Source organism: Perognathus longimembris, chromosome 1 (assembly GCF_023159225.1).
Source record: "Perognathus longimembris pacificus isolate PPM17 chromosome 1, ASM2315922v1, whole genome shotgun sequence".
Lineage (NCBI taxonomy): Eukaryota > Metazoa > Chordata > Mammalia > Rodentia > Heteromyidae > Perognathus > Perognathus longimembris.
The window spans coordinates 15,909,683-15,936,517 of record NC_063161.1 but is presented as its reverse complement, the minus strand read 5'-3'; the positions used below and the strand labels follow the sequence as shown (position 1 = coordinate 15,936,517).

Sequence of the window (26,835 nt, the reverse complement as noted above, 5' to 3'; positions counted from 1 at the left end):
CACAGTGCTTAGGCCCTGAGTTCAAGCCCCGGACTGGGAAAAAAACAAAGCAAACAAACAAAAAGCAAGCGGTCCTGAGTTCAAACCCCTGTACCGGCACGAAAATTTTTCGTAAACTTTACAACATGAATATGAACCAAGTAAATTTCAGTAAATGCTTAAAGTATGTTCACATATTTATGGTTCTTATTTAAAAATACAACTATTAACTACTAAGGGCAGGTTGGTGAGTATTAGTTCTAATTCTTATTTTTTCTTTTTGTGCTTGTACTGAGATTTGAACTCAGAGTCTAGTTGTTGTACCTTAGCTTTTTTGTTCAAGGTTGGTGCTCTACAACTTGAGCCACAAGTTCCTGCCTGGCTTTTTCTGGTTAACTGGAAATAAGAGTCTTATGGCTTTCCCACTCTATCTAGCTTCAAATTGTGATCCTCAGATCTCAGCCTCTTTTTTTTTTTAAGTTTTTATTATAAAACTCATGTACAGAGAGGTTACAGTTTCACACGTTAGGCATTGGATACATTTCTTGTACTGTTTGTTACCTTGTCCCTCATACCCCCCTCCCCCCCCCCCCCCGTCTCCCCCTGAGGTGTTCAGTTCACTTACACCAAACAGTTTTGCAAGTATTGCTTTTGTAGTTGTTTCTCGTATTTTACCCTTTGTCTCTCAATTTTGGTATTCCCTTTGAATTTCCTAGTTCTAATACCAGTACACACTGTTTCCCATACACTCAGATAAGATTACAGAGATAGTGTAGATACAATCACACAAGAAGGTGATACACGAACATCATCAATAGTAGAAACTACAGATACACATGGGATGTTGAAAGTAGTTTCAACTCTGATATAACAATCATTTTCATAAAATGGAGTTCATTTCACTTAGCATCATCTTATGGGGTCATAAGGGTATAGCTATTGGGCTCTTGTGATCCTCTGTTGTGACTTGCCTAAACCTGTGCTAATTATTCCCAATAAGGGAGACCATAGAGTCCATGTTTCTTTGGGTCTGGCTCACTTCAAGCCTCTTGAGTAGCTATGATCAGGGGCATGAGCCACCAGCAACCTGCACCTGGTTGCATCAGATGCTTTTATGTCATCAATAACTCTGGTGGTACTTAGTAAAACATTCCAAACAAAAGCACTAGACACATATTAATGTTTTCCTATAGATAACATATATTAAAATATATTTTTACAATAAGAAATTTCGTTTTAGCTGAGTGCCAGTGGCTCACCCTGTAATACTAACTACTCAGGAGGCTAAGATCTGAGGATCACAGTTTGAAGCCAGCCGGAACAGGAAAGTCCTAAGACTCTTATCTCTAATTAACCAGCAGAAAACCAGAAGTGGTACTATGGCTCAAAGTGGTTGAGTTCTAGCCTTGAGCAAAAAGCACTCAGGAACAGTGCCTAGACCCTGAGTTCAAGCTCCCTGACCAACAAAAGAAAAAGAAAGAAATTCAGTCTTACAATTAATTTCACATAATTTAAACAGCTTACATGTAAAATTTTAATATACACCATACCTGTGTAGGTTCTGGAGCCATACTTTTCCTCTGTTCTGTAGATCTTTCTATTGCTTCACTAAGAGATTTTGCATATTGTACCATAGCCTTCAACTGAGAGTCCGTTAAGACCCATAATAAATCATCCAGTATTAGAACTAACTTTGTTGCTATTACATTGCAGTCCTTTAGCTGTCAAAAGAAAGGATTAACAAAATTAAGGCAAAATAAAACACAATGTACTTGTATTTTTTAAAAAGCTTAAAGTTTATAATACAATTAAAAACAGATATGGATAATTCTTTCATTTAATAAATACTTTTATCTCCTAGTGCTAGAGATAGCAGTGATAACAAAAGAATGACAAATTCCTATACCTTAACCAGTACAATTTATATAGCATTTATATATTTTTGCATTTATACTTGACAAATCATTTAATAATCTGTTTTAATTGAACAGGTTATTAAATGATTTGTCAAAATTAGTTAAAAACTAAAATGTTTTTACCCACAAAATTCAGAGTATGTTAAGTACTAAACTCTGAGAAAAAAATGCTTTCTCTTTAGCTTAGTATGATTATTTATACCTGGTTATACAAAGCTTACTGTTTAAAATGCCATGCTTTCAAAAAAAGTTATCAATTATCTTCACATTAATTTGTCAAGCTTAGTGTACTGTCAACTTCTAATACTTTAAAATACTATTTTCCCTAGTATCTAAGTAACTAGCTACATCTTTTCTTTTGTGCTGATACTGGAGCTTGAACTCGGGGGCCTAAGGGCACTTTTGCTCAAGGCTAGAGCTCTACACTTGAGCCACAGCTCCACTTACAACATTTTGTGGTTAAATAGAGATTCAATAGCTTCATGGACTTTTCCAGGTTGGCTTTGTACCAAGATCCTAAGATCTCAACATGAATAGCTAGGATTATAACCACATTTTAGGTAAGAATGTTGGTTACCAATAATGAAGGCTTTGATGTTTATTCCTGAACAAGATTAAGTAGAAGAAATAAAATTACTTTTCTTATGCTTTTTTGCTGTGATAATTGAGCCCATGATCATACATATAGCTAAGTAAATATTGTACCAACAAGCTATACTCCCAGTCCAAGAAACAAAACCATGACAATAAATGTTCATTCAGTAACTATTCGGCACTAAAAAATCTACTCGATTAAAAATAAAACTACCTGGAGATATGAAATTCATATGAAATGAATGTTTAATTATACTAGCTTTCTGTAAATAGTGCTTGAGGCACTTCATCTCCTTTTATTTGGCATTGTTTTACCATTCATACTATGCCAATACTTTACCCAAAATGTTAGTTTTCTGCCAATTCTAATAGACAACAAATATATCAGAAAGGTAATTTGGTTGACATACTCTTCTTTTAAGCGTGACTCTGATTTTTGATTGATTAGTTATTAATCTAACAGGAGCACACATAATTTCAAGATGTGAACTCTGGGTAGCATCTGCCTCTATTCGAATCATCTGCCAATTCATTTCTTTAAATGTCAAAACCTAAGAAGAACACAGAGATTAGCTTCACATATGCAACAAAGTAAAAATTTTTTAAATGTAGATTCATTAAAAAAATACTATCTTCCCAACTAATTTTCATGATATTCTAGATATATTCATCAAACTGCTTTTAATTGTATACTTCCATCAAATGTATATTCATAATTATATTCATCATTTGTAAAACTGTACATTAGTACTTTTATCTAAGACATTTGACATGAACTATAAAAGGCACTTGAATCATAACAAATACTGTAATGTATTGTAAATGTAATGTATCGTAAGGTATTTTAGTTTTGTAAACTCAAAATTCACTCAAATACTTGTGAAGTCAAAATAGGGTTAATTCAACAAAGTGAATTACATTAAAAATATTAAAACGTAGAGTTCAGATTTAAACCAGTAAGAGTAATAAAAGGAAAGCTACTTAAAAAGCAGAAGGAAGGCTAATAAGACTTATTTATTTATTTATTTACTTTTATTGTGGTTGTCCTGGGGCTTGAACTCAGGGCCTGAGCACTATTCCTGAGCTTTTTTGCTCAAGACTGGTGCACTACCACTGGAGCCACAGCTCTACTTCCAGCTTCTTGGTGGTTAACTGGAGATAAGTCTCACTGACTTTCCTGCCCAGACTGGCTCTGAACCATGATCCTCATAACTCAGCCTCCTGAGTAGCTAGAATAATAGGTAAGAGCAGTCAGTGCCAGGAATGATTATTTGATTAAAAAATACTTTTGTTTTGCAGTGCTGGAATCAAATCTAGGGCCTTGCACATACATGCCAGGTAAGTTCTCTACCACTGAACTAAATCCTCAGTGCTAAATATTTTTATTTAATTTTTTTCTAAGACATTTTTTTTTTTTTTTTGGCCAGTCCTGGGCCTTGGGCTCAGGGCCTGAGCACTGTCCCTGGCTTCTTCCCGCTCAAGGCTAGCACTCTGCCACTTGAGCCACAGCGCCGCTTCTGGCCGTTTTCTGTATATGTGGTGCTGGGGAATCGAACCTAGGGCCTCGTGTATCCGAGGCAGGCACTCTTGCCCACTAGGCTATATCCCCAGCCCCTTTCTAAGACATTTTTAAAGAGAATCTTTACCTCTCCTCTCTGTGGATCTTGAATACGAGTAAATCTTAAATCTCCATGTTCCCAGTTTGCATTTACACTATAGATCCTTAGCTGAGACAGTTCAAAGGATGCATTGAAGGCTTTTGCTCTGATTCTGATGACAATAGAGTTTACAGAGACAGTAATTCCCTCAACTACTTTTTCAGCGAAGCCATATTCACTAAAAAAAGAAATACATTAAAGTCAAGGGAAAAATATTAAAAACATTTGCTAGTATTTTCATATAAATACATTTGTAAACTGACTTAATAGTATATTATTCATATTTGTTAGAAAAAGAATAAATATATTTTATTAAAACAATAAACTGGTTACATATAAATTATAAAAATGTTCCCCTTAAGCCAGGTTTAGAGTCATGTAATCCCAGTACTTTGAAGGCTGAGGCAGGAGAATCACCTGTTCAAGGACAGTATAGACTTCAACAGTGAGCTCTTGTTTCAAAAGAAAAGTTCTGCACAAAATGTACAAGATTTTTTTAATTTACTAAAGTTAATATGTACAGCTATTCATTCTCAAACAGCCTTAGTCAATTGGTATCTATAAAGTAAAAAAGAGTTAAATTCATAACACAAAGAAGGCTACAGAGTCCAGTTGAAATGTCATGTCATAATTTAAGATCAGAAAAACCATAGAAACACTAATTCATATTCAACAAGTATTTATTCCATGTGAATGAAGCTGAAACAAAAAAATATTAGTTGTAGCCTTACAGGGCTCATGAGTAACTGAAATAGAAATGACCTGAAGTTAAATTTTTGTATTTATATCCTGTCACTGCTAATAATAGAGCTGACTACAGAAAAGAATGCCCTTTGGCAGTCACACAGAATAGAGGACATACCTTACCTTTGTCCTGAAGCAGTTGCAATTGGTGATGGACCATTTGGAGCACGGGGCTCTTCACATGTACTCATTTCCATTATTACTTTATCTAGAGACTAATAAAAATGTTTTCTTTAAATAAGTAAGTAGATATTTTATTTTATTTTATTTGTATTAGTGAAAGTATTCATACTATTTTTCCTTTTATTTCTTTAGGAGTAAACTAGTTCTAAAAATGCCAAAAAGGGAAGCAATACACTCAGTCCTATCTCAAGGCATTAAATATCTGGTGGAAAACTGTATATGAACATTATATGAGAATGGGAGAAAAAAACTCAGAAGGTGTCACTGACTAATGAGATCACTGTATTTTATGAAATTTCTGATACCATTATATATTACATCATTCGTTAATAAATTACATGAAGAGAACTGAACCATCCCTAAAAAGTTTATCTCAATCTGAGACCTGAAATATAAGACATAAAACTAAGAAAAATTATTAAATAACAAGAATATGTGAAAATATAAAAATTCCCATAATGGAAAAAGCTCTTCCTCAGTTTAAGATCTAAATCTCTTTTCAGGGTAAGAACTAAAGAAATATCTAGAGAAGTGAAGGTATGCTTCATGTGGTAGAGCACCAGCCTTAAGAGAAAATTTCAAGCAGCAACACAAGGCCCTGAGTTCAAGTTCCAGTACAAATTTTTAAAAATGAGATCAATTGTCCTTAGCAATTCCTGTCATTTCTCCCTATATAGAGCATTCTCCCTACATAGAGCACTAGACTGGATTACAGTTCAGCTTAGGTCGAAACCCAGCTAGGCCCTGGGTTTAATCTTTGATACAAAAATTTTTTGAGGGAATGAATAAATCAATAACTGATATGATTGATTTTCTTCAATTTTTCCCTAAGAAGCAAAGTATATTAAAGAACATGATACTGAATTTACTAGACTAGCAAAAGTGAATGTTATTAAAAGAATTCTATAGTATATCAATTATGAGTTAAATAATGTTGAGGATCTCAGTTTGAAGCTTACCAGGCAGATAAACCTATAAGACCCTTATCTGAACTACCAAAAAGTTGGAATTGGTAGCATAATTCAAAGGGTAAAGCCTCAGCTTTGAAAAAGTGGAGTGAGAGAGCATGAAGCCCTCAGTTCAAAGCCTCCGTTTTGATACCCCCATTAAAAAAAGTAGTTAAATATTACCAACTTAGAACATTCTAGACCTGATAAGCTTTAAATATCCTCTACTTTAAAATTTAAACTTCTCTACATTATATAAATGTATGTATAAAAGAGCTTATGTTTAGTATAAAACACCCTATAAATTGATTAGAGGTTGGAAGAAGTTTGTGCCTATAACTGAACCTAGCTACTCAGGAAACAGACTGGGAAAACTACTGTTCAATATCAGCCTGACCAAGAAAATTAGCAAGATTCCTATCTCAACAACAACATAAAGTTGGGATGATGACTTGTCATCCCAGCTATGCAGGGAGTATAAGTAGGATTGCTGCCCAGTCTGACCTAGGCAAAACCACAAGACTTCTATCTCAAAAATAACCAAATCTATAAGGACCTGGTATGGGTTCTAGTAGGAGAACATCTGCCTAACAATTGCAAGGCCTTCAGTTCAAACTCCAGTAAAAACAAGAGCAGAGTGGAGGAGAGGTATAGAAAGCACAATAAAGGGAGTAAATTTTATGAAAGGACAACATATACATGTATAGAAATACCAAGTTAATCCCTTAATGCAATTAACGTATGTTAATAAAAACTTTTAAAATAAAGTTCAGGGGCTGGGGATATAGCCTAGTGGCAAGAGTGCCTGCCTCGGATACACGAGGCCCTAGGTTCGATTCCCCAGCACCACATATACAGAAAACGGCCAGAAGCGGCGCTGTGGCTCAAGTGGCAGAGTGCTAGCCTTGAGCGGGAAGAAGCCAGGGACAGTGGCTCAGGCCCTGAGTCCAAGGCCCAGGACTGGCCAAAATAAATAAATAAATAAATAAATAAAAAATAAAATAAAATAAAGTTCAAACTTCTCATACAAGAGCTGAAAAAACTAAATAATCAAAATAAGAAAGAAGCTAATGGGTACAAAATCCAGGAAACAATTTATGAAACAAACGATTAATATCAACAGTAGTTAATTTGCATATATAAATGTTTGTTTTTCAGTTGGTTTCAGAACTCACCAAACAGATAGGATGTGTTTTCAGTTTTGTCCATGGGATCTACAAATAGAAATTGTTTCTTTAAGAAGAATTATTAGAAAATAAGCAACAGAGGTTTACTATATATAATGACAGAAACTAACTTAGATGACTTTTTTTCATAGACTAAAATAAATTGAGCATCTTATTTGTGCTTTTGAAATTCGATATATCTATTTTATGGAAAAATATTGTTAGTTATATTTCCTTAGCCAGCTAAATAAGAACTTCAATTTCTTTCAACTATCTATTCTCAGACCTTGGAACAGATTTTAAGTAAGAGTTCTCAGGAAGGCTGTTCTTTTATTAAACTTTTGTTTAATCCTAGAATCTTGAACAATATTTTTGTAGATAATTAAAAAATCCAAAAGTAACATCACTAATGTAAAATGTAGTAATATCAAATAAATAAAGTTCAAATAAACCTTAAACTAAAAATGTCACATTTTGTAAGATACCTGAGTTTGTGCACCAAAAGAAATAGCATCATCTCCTCTATAATCTTTCCTAAGGAAACCGATTTTTAGTTTTATAACAAAAAATCATCATACAGTATTTCTACTAGTAGACTCAATTTAAGTTTGGTCTTTCAGAGCAAGATATGACACAAATTTACAATAGCTATATTCTAAGACAAGTAAAATAATAAATTATAGTAAGTTGGGATGATGATAATGATAATCATGTCAATGATGATTAATAATAGAAAAAGTTAAACTTACGAAATGAATAAAAATAAATTTTGGGCAAAAATCAAATTAAACAATTAATTTGACTTAACTTATATTTGACTTAATATATATTCTAGGATACAGTCAAAAAGTGACTTAAGCAAAAAAAATTCCCTCCTAAATTACATTAATAAAATGCTTCTTTATGGAATTATCTATCATAGTATTTAAAAGAAGAGAAATAAAAGAAAAACTGCAAACAGGAAAGGTTCTTGATAAATATTAAAGCCTTACCCTAATGGATGCTTTATTACAAAAAACTTTGTTGATAGCAAGCCATGTGGGCAAATCCAACATATTCTGTAGCACCTCTTCATCTAACTCCAAATTCTTCAGCTCACCTTCTCCTTTAAGGGTACTTAGATTTATCTTGTCAGGAGATAAATTTTTGGTAAATCTGAAAGACAGTATGTTACATTTAGTTTTGTTAATAGTAACTATACTTTCAAGTCATCCTTGCAAATATAAATAATCATTAAAAACATATGAGCAGCTGGTGCTGGTGGCTCATACTTATAATCAACCCTTGCTACTCAGAAGGCTGAGATCTGAGGACTGCAGTTTGAAGCCAATGAGGAAAAAAATCCCCCAATTTTTTTCTCCAATTAAACATTAAAATACCAGAATTGGAGATGTGGCTTAAGTGGCAGAGAGACAGCTTTAAGTGAGAAAACAAAACTAGAACACCAGGCCTTGAGTTCAAGCTCCAGCACAAGAGAAAAAGAAAAAACGTAACAGAAGCTCTAAGGACAAAATCAGTGAGAAGCTCTGCTTTAACTCATGCTCAGTATCTTTAACCACTGTTTTAGTACCTTATCCATAGCTCTCTCATCTAAAATTTAGAATTTGGGGGATACAAATTTTTATGCCATACTTCCATAAGCAATCAAACTCTAGTCCCTACTGCCTTTTACACTGGATTATTATTTATCTAATAGTGGGTATACATGTTTCCTGGATATTATGTAAGACAATGGGGATGTCTTTGACATACTCAATCTCACAGTTGGTGTAGTTCACTTCAGACTACAATACAAAAGGGAGCAAACCTATCTCCTACAAAGAAAATAAGGAAAGAAGAGGACCCCTTAACAACAGCAGTATCACAGCATCAGATACCATTCATCATCCAAAGAATGATGGTCAAAGGACAACTGAGCTCCTTTTAAAATCATCCAGTGAGGGCTGGGAATATAGCCTAGTGGCAAGAGTGCTTGCCTCATGTACATGAAGCCCTGGGTTCAATTCCCCAGCACCACATATATAGAAAATGGCCAGAAGTGGCGCCGTGGCTCAAGTGGCAGAGTGCTAGCCTTGAGCAAAAAGAATCCAAGGACATACAAGAGGATCATCAATAATAGAAGCTATGGTTTCACATCGCATGTTCCTCTTATATGCCCTTCCTGTGGTCATACCTTCACTGTATCTTATCTGAGTACATTGGAAACGTGTATACAGGTATTAGAACTAGGAAACTGTAAGGGAATACCAAAATCGAGAGACACAGGGTAAGAAAGACAAACAATTACAAAAGCAATACTTGCAAAACTGTTTAGTGTAAATCTACTGAACAACTGGGGGGAAAGGAAAATGGGGAGGGGGGAATGAGGGAGGAGGTAACAAACAGTACAAGAAATGTATCCAATGCCTAAAGTATGAAACTGTAACCACTCTGTATATCAGTGTGACAATAAATAAATAAATAAATAAATAAAAATAAATAAATAAATAAATAAAAACAAAAAAAGAATCCAAGGACAGTGCTCAGGCCCTGAGTCCAAGGCCCAGGACTGGCAAAAAAAAAAAAAAAAAAAAATCATCCAGTGACTATCAACATTAGAAAATGATCCTAATAATTCCAGAAATAAATTCCAGAACATACATCTTGTTTTTACACAGTCTCTGAGGAAAGAGATTGTGTAACTCTGTTTTTATAACTTATTTTGGTGTTCTCTGTATCTCTTTAGAACATTATTTAAAACCCCGCATTAGCTTACAAATACCATTAATCTTTCTAAAGGATTAACTATAGGAGTTAAGATAACTGAAACATAAAGTACCAAAAATCATAAGAGACTAGAGTTTGAATTCTAGTTAAGATTTTTTTATAATGATGTAAAAGTCCTTTTAAGAAATGAAAAAAAAAGGAACAGTCAATATAATAAATGAACATTTTCCAAGGGTTCCAGGGGTGGAGAACTTCTGGCTTACAGGCCATAATAAAGCCTACAAAATAATTTGATACATGAAGGGAAAGACCCATCTTTCTCATTGGCTGCCCATGGCCCTTGGCCATGATAATTTCACATGTCCCAAGAATGATCTTATTATAATTTCTAAACAGATAAAAGTTCCCCACCCCTGATGTGCCAGGATCTTAGTATTACTAATGCATCTAATTCCCAATTCTGCAATCTATTAGGATCACTACTAATCTTATCCCTCTTTTGAATGAGCAAACATAATGAGAAACTTAAATTCATTTGCCTAAGACCATAACTAATAATGATAAAGTGCAAATGCACCTTACTTTTAGGTACATTATTAGATCTATTATTAAAAATCACTCCAATAAAATGAAATAAAGTGTTCACTTTACTCAGGAAATAATTTTTCAAAATGAAATTACTGATAAAAATCAACTATTGGTTAACAAAAGAATTCCTAGTCTTCCACTTGATTTGAAATTCACTGGGGTCATTTGCACGCCCTAAATGTTTACAAGAATACCAGTCAATACATACATGCTTCTCCATCAACTCAAAACCATAATTGCTTCAGAGAGATTCTACCTGAATTTATATCTTCTCACAGAATGTCAACTAGAAATACAAAGTTCACTCTTAAGCTAGATTTGACCAATAATAATAGGTTGTATTATACTTTCCAATAAATCATGTTTGATGTAATAAGATGATGTTTCAGTGGTTGCCATTCCAAAACATAACTTAAAGACAAACACTTTTCTTTAAGGCTGAATACAGATTTGGCTGGAAAGAAGCAATCAATACATATTTATTGAGGATTCACTATTTAGACTTATGCACTGATAAGCACTACAGTCAAGGTTCCTGTCCATCCTAATGGAGTTTTCAGTTTAAGGAGATAAAAAAAAATCAAATAGCATGAGTAAGAAAGAATATTACCTAGGTCCTAAAGCAGTTTCTTTGTATTACTTTCTTTTTAAAAAAAACGGAGAACTCTCCACTGCCTATTAAAAGGCCCTGGAGATTTTAATAGGAACAAACAGATAAAAATCTGCCTTCATGCTAGAAGCTTGATGGCTCAAACTAGAAATTCTAGGTACTTAGGAGGCTGAGATCTGAGGATCAAGGTCAAAACCAGCCCTGGCAGGAAGTCCATGAGACTCTTATCTAATTAACCACCCAAAAGCCAGAAGTGGAACTGTGTGACTAACAGACAGAGTCCAGGCCCTGAGTTCAAGTCCCAGGACCAGCACAAAAACAAAAACAAAAAAACCTGCCAGGTCTGTGAGGCCAGGATCAAGTCTAAGCACTTAACATAGTACCTAGATCATGGAATGAGAGAATGAAGACTATCTATTGGGAACACTGCATCCCTAACCCCAAGTCCAAAAGCCCAGACAGAGTTCTTCCAGATTTGTTTTCATAGACATAGTTAGCAGACTGCAGAGATGTCAGTTCTTTAAGTAGAGGCATTAACAGAAAGTTTAAACAGTCCACTTCATTTTGTAGAAATAAAGAAAAAATATTTTTCTAGCACTTCAAGTGATTTTCACAGTGACATAAAAATATTTCCTCTTATACCTTAAGAATATTTCTTGACTGATAAATAGCTCAGCTGGGAGATTGGACTGAAGAATATTTCCAAGAAATAAGTCTGCTTACTACTTCCTACCACTTGTAACTAACATCTTGTATAGTACTGGAACATACTGTAGATTTTTAATCTACAATTTATAAATGCAGTTGTGTGATTTCTGATGTACTTGCATTTCAAGTTTAATGTCAACTGTCAAGGGCACACTGAGAATTTTTTTTTAATGTCCTGAAAGCTTGTTCACCACTGTTGGTTTGCAGACACATTTATATACATTTAACTTCTCACTACTTTTGTCAGTCTAATTAACTGCTTACTGTTTTTTTTTAAGTCCTTTTAATTCTTAAAGTTCACCTCAGTACATCTCTTCTATCCATAAAAGAACCAATTTAGAGTTTATATCCAAAGCGGTTACTGGTGGCTTATACCTATAATCCTAGCTACTCAGGAGGCTGAGATCTGAGGGTTGAAATTTGAAGCCACTCTGGATAGGAATATCTATGAGACTCTTATCTCCAATTAACCACCAAAAAGCCAGATGTGGAACTGTAGCTCAAGTAGAATGCCAGCCTTCAGTAAAAACAAGTGAGAACACAAGACCCTGCTCCAGTACTAACACACACACACACACACACACACACACACACACACACACACACACACACACGCTGAAAGTAGAGCTGTGGCTCAAGTATTAGACTTCTGACCTTGAGTGAAAAGCTAAGAGTCAGTAAGTAACCACGCCCTGAGTTCAAACATGGTACTGGCACAAAAAAGAAAGAAAGGAAAAGAATTTGTATCAGAAAATATATTTTATAATTCCCTGAAGATAACAAAGGAACATTAAAAAATGGGGTGAATCTATGTATTTACCACGTGACCATGGACCATAACTTTTCAAGGAACTAAAATACTTTTTTTGGTGCTAGTACTGAGTCATGAACTTAGAATCTCATGTTCTTGCACATCCTTTCTACCACAGCTAGTGTTTTACTACTTGAGCCACATCTTCACTATCAGCTTTCTGCTAATTAATTGGAGATAAGAATCTCTTGAATTTATCAGCCAGAGGTGGCTTTCAACACAGATCCTCAGATCTCAGTCTCCTGAGTAGTTAGGATTATAAGCATGAGCATCAGTATTTGGCTTAGAATAAAATTTAATGAATGCAAAACTATTTATAATTCCCCTTTATTATTCAGAAGATTATAGTTTTATATCACTAGGTATCACTGTATCTCATCTGAGTACCCTGGATACTGTATATACATGTATTAGAACTAGGGAAGGGAAAGGGAATACTAGATGAAAAGGCAAATGATTCCAAAAGCAATGCTTACAAAACCATTTGATGTAAACCAACTGTACAACTCGTAGGAGAGAAAGGGGGAGGGGGAGGCATGGGAAAAATGAGGGAGGAGGTAACAAGTTGAACAAGAAATGTACTCACTGCCTTACATATGAAACTGTAATCCCTCTGTACTTCACTTTGACAATAAGGGGAAAAAATAAAATAAAAGTTATCACTAGGAACATCAATATATTGTATAAGTAAAGCTAAAGCTAAATAGTTACGACCAACATACTGGTACTTTTTTTCACTCTGTCTGCCCTAATGGCTGCTTTGCCTGTAATATTAAAATCACTTTTAATAAAACTTAAGGATAATTTTTGCACTCATCAAAAAAAAGGTATTAACTGTTACATAAGAAAAGAAAGTAAGAAGGTATGAACAGGTCTGTCATTATGAAAAGAAGAAAAACCAGAGGACAATGAAAGTGAAACCTAATCAGGGTGGGAGAGAAGAGGATAGGGTAGAAGAGATTTGTTTTGATTTTTGAAAGGTATACTAATACTCTCCATATGTAAAAAAAAATAAAATAGTCAAACATGGTAGTATTCATCTATAATCCCAACACTTGGGAGGCTGAGACAGGAGGATCACAAGTTCTAGGCTAGCCTGAGCAACACAGCAAGATTCTGTCTCAAAGTAACTAGTTAATTATATTGAGAAGATTGGAAATACCCAAAACATAAGTAAACTGAACCTAATAAATAAATGAACCTAACTGTATTTCAGAAACACTGTAACCATGGTGGATAGAGGGAAAGTAAGGGTCTCCTTATTATTATGAAAAGAAATTAAGCAGGCAGATGGCACAGGGTACATGGTTGCTAGGGCTACTTGCAGGTCTAACACGGGAATTCATACACAGATCCTAATAAATTACCACAGATGCCTAATAAATTCCCCAAGACCACCAAAAGATGTAGATAATATTCCTAGAGCCAAAATACGATATATTTATCCAACAAAGCCCTTATCCAGTATGTATGCTTGGTGAGGGTGGGGGGAACCAGGTGTGTATATGTGTCAAGGACTATGACTTTACAATGACCTTTGGACCCCACCACATCCAGGTCCTCAATTACAGACTGAACAATTCTTTGAAGAGCATGTGCACAGTCATCCCAGCTGGGATGCTGGGGCTGGGGATATGGCCTAGTGGCAAGAGTGCTTGCCTCGTATACATGAGGCCCTGGGTTCAATTCCCCAGCACCACATATACAGAAAACGGCCAGAAGTGGCAGAGTGCTAGCCTTGAGCAAAAAGAAGCCAGGGACAGTGCTCAGGCCCAGAGTACAAGCCCCAGGACTGGCCAAAAAAAAAACACCATAAATGCAATGCTGTACACATAAGCTCCCCCTGTCAATCAACCTGCCCATTAGACTTCTTGCCAAACTTCACTCAAAGACCTACTTGCCTTTTTTTATTCCTTCCAGACAGAGTGTTATCTCTGTGGCAGCAGCACTTTCTGGGAAGCTCACCCTGGCACTGTGGCAGGGGGTACTTAAAAGTTTCAATAAATTTTTCTATCACTTTCATTATTTTGCATCTTGCTTTAATCTTCTCTCACCATATCCAGGAACTAAGGTAGATACCTGCATTGACTCTCCAGTGACTTGTTTTCCAGTGACAAAACAGTAACGGAAGGAAAGAAAGAAGGGAGGGTAAGAGAAAAGGAAAGAGGGAGGGAGGGAAGTAAAATGGGACAGACTAATCTACTGGGTAATTAATCATGTGTGTATGAAAGGCAGACTGGTAGAAATACTTTCAAATAAATGTCTTGTGTCATTAAGAATTCCTACAGTTCAGAAATAAGACTCTCATGAATAAAATAGGCAAAAAGACTTAAATAGATCCTCAAACTAAAGGTAACAGATAGGTGACAGATAAGTACATGAAAAAATGAATAGCTGGGCACTGGTGACACAAGCTTGTTATCTGAGGATTGCAGTTCAAAGTCAGCCCACGCAGGAAAGTCCATTGGACTTTTTAGTTCCAATTAACTATCAAAAACACTGGAAGCAGAGCTGTAGTCAAGTGGTAAAACACTAACATTGAGCATAAAAGCTCAAGGAAAGCACTCAAGCCCTGAGTTCAAGCCTCAGGACCACCAATCTTACTCCTTCCCCCTCCCCGCAAATAAAAAAGGTGAACAATACCATTAACCACTGGTCATTAGAGAACTGCAAATTAAAACCACAGTAACATACCACTAATAACCCACTAAAATATAAAAAAGGTAATCATATTGAATACTAAGTAGAACTTTCATGCTCAAGAGAAGAGGTATTTATTTACTCAAAAGGAATGAAAAGCCTATGTTCTTACAAATACTTACATGACAATGTTCATGGCAGCTTTATTCACAATAACTACAACCAGAAACAACCCAAATATTCACCAACAGATAAACTAATAAACAAACTGTAGAATATCCACAATGGAATATCCCTCAGCAGCAAAAAGGTACACGTAAAACAAAAATAGGTTAACTGCAAAGTAATTATACTGTGCAAAAAAAGTCAGAAAAAGTGTACATTCCATGATTGTTTATAGTTTAGATAAACTAATAATCTAAGTGAAGACTGCAAGAAAAACTAGATTTTCTATCAAAGTATGTTGTTTCCTGCTTTGGCTTGAAATTGAAAGAGGAACTGCTTTGGGGGTAACGAAGAGTCTTTGAAATGTAAGGTTTTGTCTTAACCGGTTTTTGCAAAATGGAATTAACAAACCCCTTTAAAGATGAGCCTCAGATTGTTCAAGAAATAGCAGAGGATGTGGGTATATTTTGTGATTACTTGTATACTGTTATTTCAGGTGAATTATTTCAAAGTTATCTTATATAAGTACATTTTACCCTATACAAACTAGTCAATCACAAGCAGATTGTGAACCTGAGCTCAACCAATCTAAGCAGAGGGGTAGGGTCTACTGCCTGAGGTATAAACAGGGGAGCAGCCTGCCTACTCTGTGTGCTTACTTGCCAGATTTTTGGCAGATGGTGCACCCTTCTGCGGAAGTAAATTTTGCATTGCTGAGACAATTCTTCATTTTCTTGACTACCGTTGTGAATTCAATGGTTCTTAAAGAGCATGTTTTTAACAAGCAGAAGACCAGTGAATGCCAAGGGTGAGGCAGGAGAGGTAGAAGATTACAGAAAAGCATGAAGAAACTTTGGATGGTAAAAATGTTCATTTTCATTGTTATGGTACTAGTTTCATAGTTCATACATACACTGAAATCATAAAACTGCACATGTGAACATGTACATGTAAGTTACTGTTCAATAATCTGTTTAAATCAAATATGTACATATCTAAATAAAAAGAGTTAATAAAATACGGGAACAAAAGAATATACATAGTATTTATGTTTTTTCAAAGCACTCTATTGCTTTTGTCATCTAATGAAGATCTTAGCAGCAACTGTAAGCTATGTTTAAAAAATGAGTTGTGCAATAGGCAAACTTCATACTTGCAAAGAATATCAAATAATTTTATAATTTTAGTTCCTGAAATGTTCTTGTAAAACAACTTCCTCATTTTATTGTAGAGAATATAAAGGACTGAGGGTCTATATAACTGTTCCAAATCATACTGAAACATATCCAAGACTACAAACAAACTGATATAACATTAAAGGTATTTTAGAGGCAATTACCATTCTATTATAACACTGATAAATTTACTAACAGACCTTGAACTTGTTCTGCCCCCAGTCTGTCTGTACAGTGCTTTGTAAAAATCCCAGCTATGTTTGGGGTTTTTTACTTGGAGTTTTGGGGTTCTTTGGGAGGGGAGTTAGGAAGTAAGTAAGGGGTTTGTTTTTTGAGCTGTTTTCAAGAGTAAGTTTTTGCCTGGAAAATAGAGGGGACATTCCAGATAGAAACAGTATCCTGTTTTCAGATCACAGGATCACAAACAATAGGCAAAAATATACATCGTGTATAGTGTAAGGCCATACAGTACACTATGGTATTAAGCATTTTCATTGTGCAGAAATGATTTAACTAGAAAAATAGCCAAAAAGGACTCTTGTTTTCTGTGACAAGGTTACATCTTATAAATCAGTGTTGTTCCTATATTGTCCCTTAGCAGACTAGCTGAACATAGTTCAACTCACACGGGACAAGTAGTAAAAAGAGAAAGGATGTGCCAGACAACTCTCCTTCCCTAAGTATAAAAGGCTATTTTCACCTATAGTAATTCTTGGGGGAAAAATTATAAGCAATTTTTTTACTTAAATTGGAGCCATTAATATAGTTAACACCAGGAGTTAGTGGCTCATGTCTGTAATCCTAGCTACTCAGAAGCTTGAGATCTGAGTAAGGATCCTGGTTCAAAGCCAGCCTAAGCAAAAAAAAAAACAAAAAAAAACTCCATGAGACACTGATCTTCAGTTAACTACCAAAGCCAGAACCAGAGCTGTGGATTAAGTGGTACAGTGGTAGCCTTGTGCAAAGAAGCTCAAGGACAGTCAGTGTGCTCAGGCCATGAGTTGAAGCCCTAAGAATGGCACCCCCCAAAAAAAGCTTTTAGTAAAAAAAACCTTAATAGGAAATATTTCCAAAATATTTCTCCAGTAACAGTGCCAAGGATAGAAATAGAGAAGTAGGAGGCCAGAAGGAAATGAGAACATTTAGTTGCAATAACAACTGTAACAAATGATAAATCTGCATGATGACAACAGAGATACTTAATTTGTGCCAACTAGTCTGCTACATACTAGCTACAGGATAAAAACATAAATTCAATAATTACTAAAATAAAAAAAATCATGACTGCTTAAAATGGGAAATCAGAACAAGGCAGCAGAGTGGATAAACATGTTGACTGACTTAAGTAAACACAAAGACAGCTGCATTTTAAACATATAATACAATCATAATCACAACTGGGCCAAAAAGATGTAAGGAGATGTAATCTGGATGATGTAAAGCATAATGTCTGTGACTATACTTCTTGTCCCACAGCATTTGATAAATGTATACAAAAAAATCAGAGCCAGCTGGGAATATGGCCTAGTAGCAAGTGCTTGCCTGGTATACATGAAGCCCTAGGTTCTATTCCTCAGCACCACATATAAAGAAAAGGCCAGAAGTAGCACTGTGGCTCAGAATGGCAGAGTGCTAGCCTTGCGCAAATAGAAGCCAGGGACAGTACTCAGGCCCTGATTTCCAGCCCCAGGAATGGCCAAAAAAAAAAAAAAAATAGAAAACAACAACAACAAAAAAAAAACCCCAAAACCCAGCCATCTTTGAATGTCATTTTATATAACATAAGACTTGGTTTTCTGCAGAGAGGACATTCCAGACATATCCTGTCTGAAATACACTAAAAGTGAATCTCAAAGTTTCTACCTGGCATCTTTCCTTTGGTTGTTTTATTTGATATCCAGATTCTCAAATGACAACATGGAATCATAGGCAAGAAGCATGAAAAATTAATATTAGGTTATCATACCTACACAAGTGCTAGCTTGTGTATGGAACAAAGTTACAATGATTCCATTACTCCTGAGGTGTAGTAATGAGTTACAAAATTCGACTCATTTTTTTATTTTTTTTTAGTTCATTTACTTTCTTGTTCAGTTCTAAGGTGGTATATTATTATGTTGCCCAGGCTGACCTTGAACTCCTAGACTCAAGTAAACTTTTTGCCTTAGTCTCTCAATTAGCGGGGACTATATGCATGCACTTACAGGCCCCAACTAATAATGAATCTTTAAAAGGAATCCAGAAGAACAAAATGGTAGGAAAGGCAAAATTGCAAAAAAAACTAAATTCTATTTTCACTGTTATTGTGAGTCTTATTTCAGTCCTCTTTGATATAAACATTATAACAACAGTAAACACAAAATAAATTCTTACATCCTTCAATGATGAATGACAGAACGGATCAAACACTTTCATAATCAATAGAGTACTTGATCTATGGTAACTGGCAAAATGTCATACTATTTACAAATGACTGGCTATAAATTACAAAACTCCCTTGCCACATCAGAAAGAACTGGTTGAAACTTTTAAGTATATTGCCAAACCTTATCTGTTAGAAAAGAGTCTTAAAAGAGGAATTAAATGAACTTGTTGCCAACTAGTAAAGAAAATGAAATAGGTGTCTAAAACAATAAGAATCAGAAAATAGTCTCAAGGTATCCTTCTGTGGGGCATAATTAGTGTTTGCATTTACAGATAGAGGAAAAAAATGGGGAAGAGAAGTATTACCTGAGGGCAGGAAATTCAGACAAAAGCTCCCTACTCCTGATGAAAGCAAGTAGTCAGATGCCAGTGTTTCTTAGACTCTTCTGGTACTCATTTAGGTAGTTATGCAATTCACAGCACACCAATCTCCACCACAGCCAGCAGGGAACGCTGCAGGGAATGGGTACACAGGGAATACAGAAGGGAGCAAGTTCAAGGGAGGGAAGAGGGAAGGAATGATACGATAAAAATATTTAGCTGTGATGCACTTTATAAATACAGTCGTATTTTACACTGGGTTAATGAAAAGAAAACTGTTTAAATTTAAGATAAATTAAACTTTTAATTTTCTTCATCCTCTCTACCACTGGTATTACTATTTCTATATTACATTCATATTTTAAAGAGACTTTCATATTAAAATGTTGACTAATTACAAGACAGCTATTCTATATACAAGTGATACAAAAGCTCAACTGTTTAACATTAAGTCAATCAAGGCACTGCAGAAAACAAGCATCCAACAAGTACAAATTATAACTTAGTTTAACAGTCAGTAATCTCAAGTAAAATGATAATCTGTATTTCAGAGTTCCTATGAAAACTAATATAAACCAGATCAAATGATAGACTATATATATTCAAAACTATATTAGAAACTGTCCCAATAGCTCACTCCTGTAATACTAGATGCTCAAGAGGCTGAGACCCAAAGGATTAGGGTTCAAAGCCAGCCTAGGCAGAAATATTTGTGAGACTCCATCTCCAATTAATTAGCAAAAAAAAAAAAAAAAACAGGCTGAAAGCATAACTCAAATAACTCAAATGGTAGAATACCAGCCATGAGCAAGCAAGCTGAAGGAGAGCATGAAGCTCTGAGTTCAAGCCATAGTACTGAACAAAAAAAAATTTAACACAAAAAGCTACATATTAAGGGATAATCTTATCCAGAAAAATATCTCAACCTAAATTCTCTGAATATGAGTCAACTTTTTAAGCCAGTCAAAACGTCAAGGCAACCAATTTATATGCCCTATGTATTCAATGGAGAAGCCCTGAAAAATAATAAACTAAAAGTTTGCTTTAATTTTTAAAACAAAATAGTATATATTTGAAGACCTAAAGGTCTTAAAAACAAATCTCAGTGAAGACTGACCGAGTTGCTTAGTTAAAACTACTATGTAGTGGGGAAATGAGCCTGTCTTAAAGAGATGAAGACAACATGACTGAATGAGTAAGACAATCTAATGACAGATGAGGAGTAAAAGGAAGAAAAGTGCAGTAATGGAAAATAAAAACCTAAGCAAACTGGATGAACTAGTAGTAGGGTAATCAGACAATCACACTTACTTCTTCAAGATCAGATAAAAATAACATTTTATAGCTGCCATTTTTATAGTACACCTCAGTTACATATAAAGTCACATACAACAGAAGTAAATATTTAGGCAAAAATTGTATTACTTGAAAATGCTGCTTTACATCAGCCAACTAGTCCAGGCCAGCTTTCCCACCTCCCCTACCAACCAGTGGCCACCATGAGAAGAGAGGGGGGCACTTTGGGTTATGCAATAAAATAGGTCAGCTCTCCTACACACCATACCCCACAGGAGGGTCTGGCTTATTTCCAACAAGCCAATCACCATCTGACAAACTGCCAAGAGGGAGGAGAAAAAGGTGGGGAGGGACAATATAAAACAGCCAGTCCCTGACCATGTGGTAGACAATGGGTTTTCAAGTTCCCTTGCTTACTCTCCTGAGTGGTCTTTACTTTCTCTTTACTAAATACACTCTTTACAACTAGAGGAGAAAAAGTGCTGATTTACCAAATTCCTAAAACCACTGAATTTTCTGGTAATACTATTAATTCTTATATACTGATTCCTACAAACAAATTACACATAAAGATTCACAGACAATAGTGGCAATCAATACTTTATGCTATACTAGCAGTAGCAAAAAAAAAGAAGCCAGAGTTCCTTCTTTCTGGGGGTCTTGGGGAGGTCACAAGTCAATTTATCTTGAAAACTGCAATATGATATATGGCAATTCTTATTACTAAAAAATGTAATTTTAGAATTTAAAATCTGACAGCTAGGTAGTGATGGCTCATGCTTGTAGTCCAAGCTACTCAGGAGGCTGAGATCTCAGGATCGAGGTATGAAGTCAGCCCATGAATATAAAACCAAGAGACTCTTGGGCTGGGGATATGGCCTAGTGGTAAGAGTGCTTGCCTCGTATACATGAGGCCCTGGGTTCAATTCCCCAGCACCACATATACAAAAAACGGCCAGAAGTGGCACTGTGGCTCATGTGGCAGAGTGCTAGCCTTGAGCAAAAAGAAGCCAGGGACAGTGCTCAGGCCCTGAGTCTAAGCCCCAGGACTGGCCAAAAAACAAAACAAAACAAACCAAGAGACTCATCTCCAATTAGCTAGCAAAAAGCCAGAACTGGAGGCATGGATCAAGTGGTAAAGTCCTAGGCATGAGCAGAAAAGCTGCATGAGAATACATGTGAGATGGGGCTTTGAGTTTAAGCCCCAGTAATGGCACACATAAGAAGAATTTTAAATCTGAGCTCATCCACTCCTCAGATTGTAAAACAGTTAAAATAAAAAAAACAAAAACACTAAAATAAGGGCCAGGAGCAGTGGTTCACATCTGTAAACCTGCTACTTGAGAGGCAAAGATTTGGAAGATGGAGGTATGTGATCCCAGCTACGTGAAAACGGAGCCGCAGTCACTAAGACCCACTATATTATAAATATATAATGTGCTGCATACTTTAATATGCCATATGCATATTTAAGTATATACAATTGGTAAAGATCAAACTAAGAAGTATTTAAAATGTGAACTGCAGTACTAAGGCAAAGTAAAATATTGCAAAAGTAACATTATGCAAATGAAATAGAGAAATTATGTTCCCCAACTGCAAAAATGTTTCAAATTGATATGTTAAGTTGAAACACCTTTGTACAACCACATAACTTTTTAATATGTTCAGTAGCTTCAATGTTCTTTGTCTTTTTTTTCCTCATTAATTCCGCTAAAGGTGAATTTGACCAAAATAGGTTAAATTTGTAGAGAAGTTGAAATTGGCTAGGTTTTAAATTTTACCTTTATTTAATTAAAATTCCTTTAAAAAAAATAAAAGAAAAGAATAGCTTAGTCGAAAGACTATCACCCTCAACTGCAATTTATTATATAAGCTAAGGACTGTATCAAAACAGACCTGGGGCAAGTGTCTAAACATAATGTTTTAACAATTTTCTTCATTAACAGAGTAACAGATACCTTTGGATTCTGAATTTTAATACATTACATTACATCCATAAAACCAAGTACCCAATCCTCTTTTCATTCCAAGTTTTCAAATCTATCTCCTAAAACTAACTTTAAGCAAACTATGTCTAACTGAGCTTGGCACCTGTGGTTCCTAGCTACTTGGAGGCTGAGATGAGAAGGATCAAGGCTCAAGGCCTTCCTAGGTAGAAAAATGTGTGAAATCCATTAAACCATAGCCTGGCACAGTGGTATAACCTGTTATTCTAAGCCATCTGAAAGGCTGAGAATGGGAAGATCTCTGTTGCAGGTCAGCAAAGGCAGAAAAGTCCATGAGACTGCACCTCTGCACAGAGGGAAGCCAGAGGCAGCTAGAGCCTATTGGCCCAGCAACTATGGAAAGCCTTAAAGTAGGTGACATGGCAAGGCGAGAAGCCAAGAACCTATCCTAAAAAGTAACCAGCAAGAAGCCAGGCACCTGTAGCTCAAGCCTGTAATCCGAACTACTCAAGAGGCTGAGATCTGCACCACAATCCTGTGGTACAAAGCCAGTCTAGGCAGAAAAATCTGAGACACTCATCTCCATTTAACCACCAAAAAGCTCGAAGATGAGCTATGGCTAGTAGAGCACTGGCCTTAAGCACAAAAGCTGAGGGACAGCAGCCAGGCCCTGAATTCAACCCCAAAACACACACACACACACACACACAAACACACACATACACACACACACACACACACACACACACGCAAGAAAGAGGGATGCCTAGGATATCCTCAGAACATCACAAGCCAGGATATCGTAAAGGCACTTGCACATCCTGCTTATTGCTGCACTATTCACAAAAGCTAAGTTATGGATGATGCCCTACAATGGATGAGGGGATCAAAAAAGGTTGTACCTTACACAATGTAATTTTACACAGCCATTAGAATAATATTATATCATTTTCAGGGAAATGGATGGACCTAGAACAAATCATGTTAAGTGAGGTAAGCCAAGCTCAGAGATACAAACGGCACATGTTTTCTAAAAATAAGCCAGGACACGATAAGCCATATAGGATACTAGACACTCACACACAGTGAGACCAAAGGACCCTCTGAGGGAAGGAACACAAAGGCTCAGGTGCCATGTGCCTCTGATCATATAAAAGAATATACATATCGAAATGAACTCTGGGAAGTAGAAACTAGATGTTTTTTCTTTGTTGTTTTGTTTTGTTTTTATTTTGTCTAGTCTGTTCATTTATCTGTCTTTGGGAGGGTAAAGGAGAAGCACAGAAATGGAGAGACAAACGGTGAATGAACACAGCAGTGGTACTCAGAAGACACTATGTTGAAAATGAGCTACACAACTTGTTGATGGGGACAGGAGGGAAAACCAGGAGAGAGAGGGGGAAGGGGTAACGCTGTTCAAAAAGAAATGTATTCATTACTTATGTAATTGTACATCACCTTTTTAATAACAATTTTTTAAAAAGATGGGCACTGGTGGCTCACACCTATAATCCTAGCTACTCAAGAAGCTAAAATCTGAGGATAGCAGTTATAACCTGCCAGGGCAGGGAAGTCCATGAAACTCTTATCTCCAACTAACCACCAGAAAACCTGAAGCAGTACTATGGCTCAAAGTGGTAGAGCACTAGCCTTGAACAAAAAGAGCTCAAGGACAGTATCCAAAGCCTGATTTCAAACCCCACGATCAACAAAAAGAAGAAAGAAGAAGGGAGAAGGGAGAAGGGAGAAGGGAGAAGGAGAAGGGAGAAGGGAGAAGGGAGAAGGAGGAGGAGGAGGAGGAGGAGGAGGAGGAGGAGGAGGAGGAGGAGGAGGAGGAGGAGGAGGAGGAGGAGGAGAAGAAAGGAGGAAGAAGGAGGAGAAGAAAGAAGAAAAAAGGAAGAGAGGGGGGGAGGGAAGGAGAGAGGGAGGGAAGAAAAGAAAGAAAGGAAGGAATGGAGTGTGACTCAGTATAGCAAGTACAAGACTCTAAGTTCAAATCTCAGTATCACCTCTCCCCCTACAAAAAAAGAACCAATATCTGGTGAAAGAAACACTTGCTCTGTTTCAGATACTTCTATATAGTGCCCTTGTTAGCAATCCTACACATTTTCAGAAAATTCAACTCACAGTTCACTTAACTATATAAACCAAAGGATAACCAGGTAAAAATATTTTTATTATTGACACCAACTAAGTAAGATGCGTGGTCTAAGTCAGAGAATCTCCTTTTAGATAAGATTCACCCAAATTAGTAAAACCAAATCAAAACTCCTTATCGCCCATAATCCTGTTCCTCTACAGTCTTCTCCAATTGAGTGCATGGTAATTTTGCCATATCAGGTGCCTAGGTCAAAAACTTTGAAGAGGGCTGGGGATATGGCCTAGTGGCAAGAGCGCTTGCCTCCTATACATGAAGCCCTGGGTTCGATTCCCCAGCATCACATATACAGAAAATGGCCAGAAGTGGCGCTGTGGCTCAAGTGGCAGAGTGCTAGCCTTGAGCAAAAAGAAGCCAGGGACAGTGCTCAGACCCTGAGTCCAAGGCCCAGGACTGGCAAAAAAAAAAAAAAAAACTTTGAAGATGGGGCTGGGAATATGGCCTAGTGGCAAGAGTGCTTGCCTTGTATACATGAGGCCCTGGGTTCAATTCCCCAGCACCACATATACAGAAAACGGCCAGAAGTGGCGCTGTGGCTCAAGTGGCAGAGTGCTAGCCTTGAGCAAAAAGAAGCCAGGGACAGTGCTCAGGTCCTGAGTTCAAGGCCCAGGACCAAAAAAAAAAAAACTTTGAAGACATACATTACTGTTTTCTATCCATATATCTTTCAGTTAATCTGGCTCTATCTAGAAACTGTTGATAATCTCTCATCTTCACTGGTTTACTGCTTCTGCCTTTGTCCTTCCATTTCCCACACAGCTACTAAAGTAATCTTTGGCTAAAAGCCTACCCATGGCTTCCAATTTATGTCAGGATAAAAGTCAACATCATTACAAAGTCCCACATGATCTGGCCTTTGTTGCTTTTGTAGTGCTGAGGATCGAATCCAAGGCTTCAAGCTTGGTGTTTTACCACACTGAGCTAGCCTGTGTTACCAGCCATGTGGGTTTTTTTTTTTCTTTTTATTTCTTTTGCTTCTGCTCACTTTACATCTAGTGGAGGCCTTGACACATTTTCAAAATGACAGGTTTTCACCTCTGGACTCTGCATTTTCTCTCTTGGGTATCTTCTCAAAGGAAGAGACTGTCCTCAATTAAGTGTTCCTGATTTTAAAACTAACTGCAAACTCTATTCCTACTACTTATGCTCTTCCCTTGTGTTAGTCTTTGCTATAATATTTAATGCTATAATACTTAACAGAACTGATATAGTAACTTATTTGTTAACTAGTATACTTCACAACTAGTATATTTAGTGCCAAATAGACATTAAGGATTTATATAAAACTGAATTTAAAGAAACCAGAAATTACTTTAAAAACTTAGGGCCTGGCGCTGGGAATATGGTCTAGTGGCAAGAGTGCTTGCCTCGTATACATGAAGCCCTGGGTTCGATTCCTTAGCACCACATATATAGAAAACGGCCAGAAGTGACACTGTGACTCAAGTGGCAGAGTGCTAGCGTTAAGCAAAAAAAAAAAGAAGCCAGGGACAGTGCTCAGGCCCTGAGTTCAAGGCCCAGGACTGGCAAAAAAAAAAAAAAATCAGGGCCTGAGCACCCAAAGTTTAGTCCTTTTGCTCTTTCATTCAAAGCCAGCACTCTATCACTTGAGCTACACCTCCACCTTCAGCTTTTTGGTGGTTAACTGGAGATGAGTCTCGTTGCCTTTCCTACCTGGGCTGGCTTTGGACCACAATTCTCATATCTCAGCCTCTTGAGTAGCAAGGATTATAGGCTTGAGCTCCTTGCTCAAAACTTACCAAAAATAAAAATCCCAAACCTACAAAAATAAATGTGTTTGCAATGGAAAAAGTTTTCTCCAAGCTGCCTAACCTCACAAGCTTCAGATAACAGCACAGGTTAGAAATAAGTATAGTGATCTTACTCATGCTTAGGTAAGCATAGTGTCACTGAGGACTGACAGAATGACTCAAGTGATAAAGCACTGGCCTAGAGCAAAGTCCTGACTTCAAAACCACACTACTACCAAAAAGAATGTTATCTCTACAAAGTGGCAATATTATAGCCCCTGAGGCTTATTTAAGGTGTGATTATTGCTAATTGATTCCTGCTAGTACAGTCATTGAAGTTTCAAGA

General features: G+C 36.4%; 1 protein-coding gene across 2 annotated transcripts in view; it reads right to left on the bottom strand.

The window, feature by feature from the left end:
- Uhrf1bp1l (UHRF1 binding protein 1 like) overlaps positions 1-26,835 on the bottom strand; it is a 66,439-nt gene that overhangs the window by 32,749 nt on the left and 6,855 nt on the right. Inside the window, exons 2-8 of one of the 2 annotated variants that reach the window (XM_048357572.1) lie at positions 19,321-19,467; positions 8,180-8,342; positions 7,197-7,235; positions 5,015-5,106; positions 4,136-4,325; positions 2,900-3,040; positions 1,530-1,700 (exon numbers count right to left, since the gene is read on the bottom strand). In XM_048357572.1, coding sequence (XP_048213529.1) covers positions 1,530-1,700; positions 2,900-3,040; positions 4,136-4,325; positions 5,015-5,106; positions 7,197-7,235; positions 8,180-8,242 — 696 coding nt within the window. In that variant the 5' untranslated portion in view covers positions 8,243-8,342; positions 19,321-19,467. The remainder of the gene's footprint in view (positions 1-1,529; positions 1,701-2,899; positions 3,041-4,135; positions 4,326-5,014; positions 5,107-7,196; positions 7,236-8,179; positions 8,343-19,320; positions 19,468-26,835) is intronic. The other variant, XM_048357565.1, reaches the window with a different exon arrangement.